Here is a 2,513-nt window from a genome sequence, read left to right on the forward strand (position 1 = left end):
GGGCCGGCCCCAAGCGATACCGGCCAGCGCCGCTTCAAGTCGCCGACCTGCCGAATGTAGACGCCGTCGTGATCAGTCACAACCACTACGATCATTTAGACGAGACGACGATCTCGGAGCTCCATGCGCGGTTTCCGAACCTGCAGTGGTTTGTGCCGCTCGACAACACTCGGTTTTTGGCGCCACTGGGCGTTCCCGCCGATCAGATCACGGAGCAAAACTGGTGGGACGCAACGCGGGTGACGCTGCAAGAGGCCGAGTTTACCTTCTCGCTCGTGCCTGCGCAGCACTACAGCCGTCGGTACTTTCACGACACGAACCGGTCCCTCTGGGGCGGCTGGGTCGTCCAAGGCGTCGGCGGCTCGTTCTACTTTTCCGGTGACACGGCCTACTGCTCGTCCTTCAAGGCGATTGGCCACCGGTTTGGCGAATTCAGCGCCTCGGCCATTCCGATTGGCGCGTACGGGCCGCGCGAAGTGCTCCACAACCAGCACTGCGACGTCGCCCAAGCCATCCAAATCCACAAGGACGTCTCGAGCCGGTCGTCGCTCGGGATTCACTGGGGCACGTGGACGCTCACTGACGAGCACTACCTGGAGCCCAAACACGATCTGCAGCGGCTCATGGCCGACGAAGACGACGCTGACACGTTCTACACCCTCGACCATGGCGCGTCACGGGTCGTGCCGTGGCGACTAGATTGACTGTAATAGATGATACCCTGATATAGACTACCTACGATGATTGTACAAATCTTCATCGCACTGAACATGGGTGCAGTACAGTAGAAGCGGGAGAGTTGCTCGATCGTTTCGTTTGAACAGGTCGGTGGGCCTCGGGAGCCTTCCCTGGAGTCTTTCTCGGAACTCATTTGCGCCTGTCGCGCTTCGAGTCGAGGAGGATATGACTTGCACTGTGGCGCGCGATCGACCGACTGCCAGCGGCTTCGGCCGATGGGCACTTTACCCTGTTCGCCTGGCGTTAAAGTCTGACGTGGCGCCTCTTGGGCGTGCCATTTCCGTCAATGACCTAGCGTTAAACGCCCCGTTCTCCCGATTCCCGAATCGGCGTACTACCGCCACTTTGTCTTTTGCCGTGACGTCGCCCGACCTTGTGCGAGACTTGGAGCCGGTCCAGCTCGACGCGTCGACGGGGGCCTTTCTCCATCGGCTGCACTGGGGCTTTCGATTGGTAACATTCATGGACTTTGCCCGGTGGAAGCGGACTACCACTGCGCTCGGGCCGCAAGTGCCCGCAGACGCCGCCGAGCTCGACAAGGCGCTGCCGGTGCATATACCAGACTTTGGCGAGACCATTCCGACTGGCAAAGCCCGCATTACGTGGCTCGGCCACGCCTCTGTGCTACTCGAAGTCCCGGTCGATGAAAACGGAACGACCGCAACGATTCTCACGGACCGCGAGTTTGTCGAGCGCTGTGCCCGTCGCAGTGGATTGGCCCCAAGCGGTACCGCCCCACGCCGCTTCAAGTCGCGGACCTCCCGCGAATCGATGATGTTGTTCTGAGCCACAACCACTACGACCACATGGAGAGCACGACACTCACACAGCTCCATGAACGGTTCCCAGCCCTTTGCTGGTTTGTGCCGCTGGACAACGCCCATTACTTGACGCCGCTCGGTATTCCACGCGACCAAATCACCGAGCAAAACTGGTGGGATACGGCAACGATATCGCTGACTTTTCATTATCCCTTGTCCCGGTCATGCACTAGACCCACCGCGGTCTTTTTGACACAAACAAGGCACTCTGGGGTGGCTACGTCGTCCAAGGCGTCGGCGGCTCCTTCTTCTTCTCGGGTAACACGGCCTACTGCTCGTCATTCAAGGCGATTGGCCACACGTTCGGCGGCTTTAGCGTCTCGGCGATCCCGATCGGCGCGTACGGCCGCGCGAGGTCTTCCGCGTTCAGCATTGCGATGTGCCCGAGGCCATTCAGATCCACAAGGACGTCCAGACCCGGTCGTCGCTGGGTATTCACTGGGGTACGTGGGTCATGGCGGAACCTCGAGCCAAAAATGGAGTTGGAGCGGCTCATGGCGTGCGAGATGGAGTGCCTCCACGACTCGTTTTACACCCTTGACCACGGTGGCGCCCGCATCGTGGAGTGGCAGCTGCAGGAAGACATATTGTACCATGCACGAGCGCATTGTTCATATTCGCATTTCTACAACTAGTGTCGATGCGATAGACCACCGTACCGGTACACTGGTACCGCCCAAGAGAGAGCTCTGCCCAAGAGAGAGCTCTGCCCAAGAGAGAGCTCCGCCCAAGAGAGAGCTCCGCCCAAGAGAGAGCTCCGCCCAAGAGAGAGCTCCGCCCAAGAGAGAGCTCCGCCCAAGGGAACTTGGATGACTTAGCATATCAACGCTGCACCAATCACAGCTGCTCGCACTGAAAGTCACGTTCTGATTGGCTCATGTGGCAGGTACGAGTCGAATTTTGCCAACCGATTGCCCGAGCGTTCCAGCCGACGAAACCGAGGTGATAACGTTT

The 2,513-nt window shown here is 59.4% G+C and overlaps 2 protein-coding genes across 2 annotated transcripts; both read left to right on the top strand.

Moving 5' to 3' along the window:
* Positions 1-5: 5 nt before the first annotated feature.
* Positions 6-704, top strand: SPRG_18228 (hypothetical protein; the record flags this gene model as incomplete). Its single annotated transcript, XM_012357665.1, has 1 exon — positions 6-704. A coding segment is annotated over one exon (699 nt), but the record flags the coding sequence as incomplete, so codon positions are not given.
* A 496-nt stretch (positions 705-1,200) lies between these two features.
* Positions 1,201-2,105, top strand: SPRG_18230 (hypothetical protein; the record flags this gene model as incomplete). Its single annotated transcript, XM_012357666.1, has 3 exons — positions 1,201-1,425; positions 1,449-1,638; positions 1,791-2,105. Coding segments are annotated over 3 exons (730 nt in total), but the record flags the coding sequence as incomplete, so codon positions are not given.
* Positions 2,106-2,513: the final 408 nt, after the last annotated feature.

Source organism: Saprolegnia parasitica (assembly GCF_000151545.1).
Source record: "Saprolegnia parasitica CBS 223.65 unplaced genomic scaffold supercont2.1060, whole genome shotgun sequence".
In the NCBI taxonomy this organism is placed as follows: domain Eukaryota; phylum Oomycota; class Saprolegniomycetes; order Saprolegniales; family Saprolegniaceae; genus Saprolegnia; species Saprolegnia parasitica.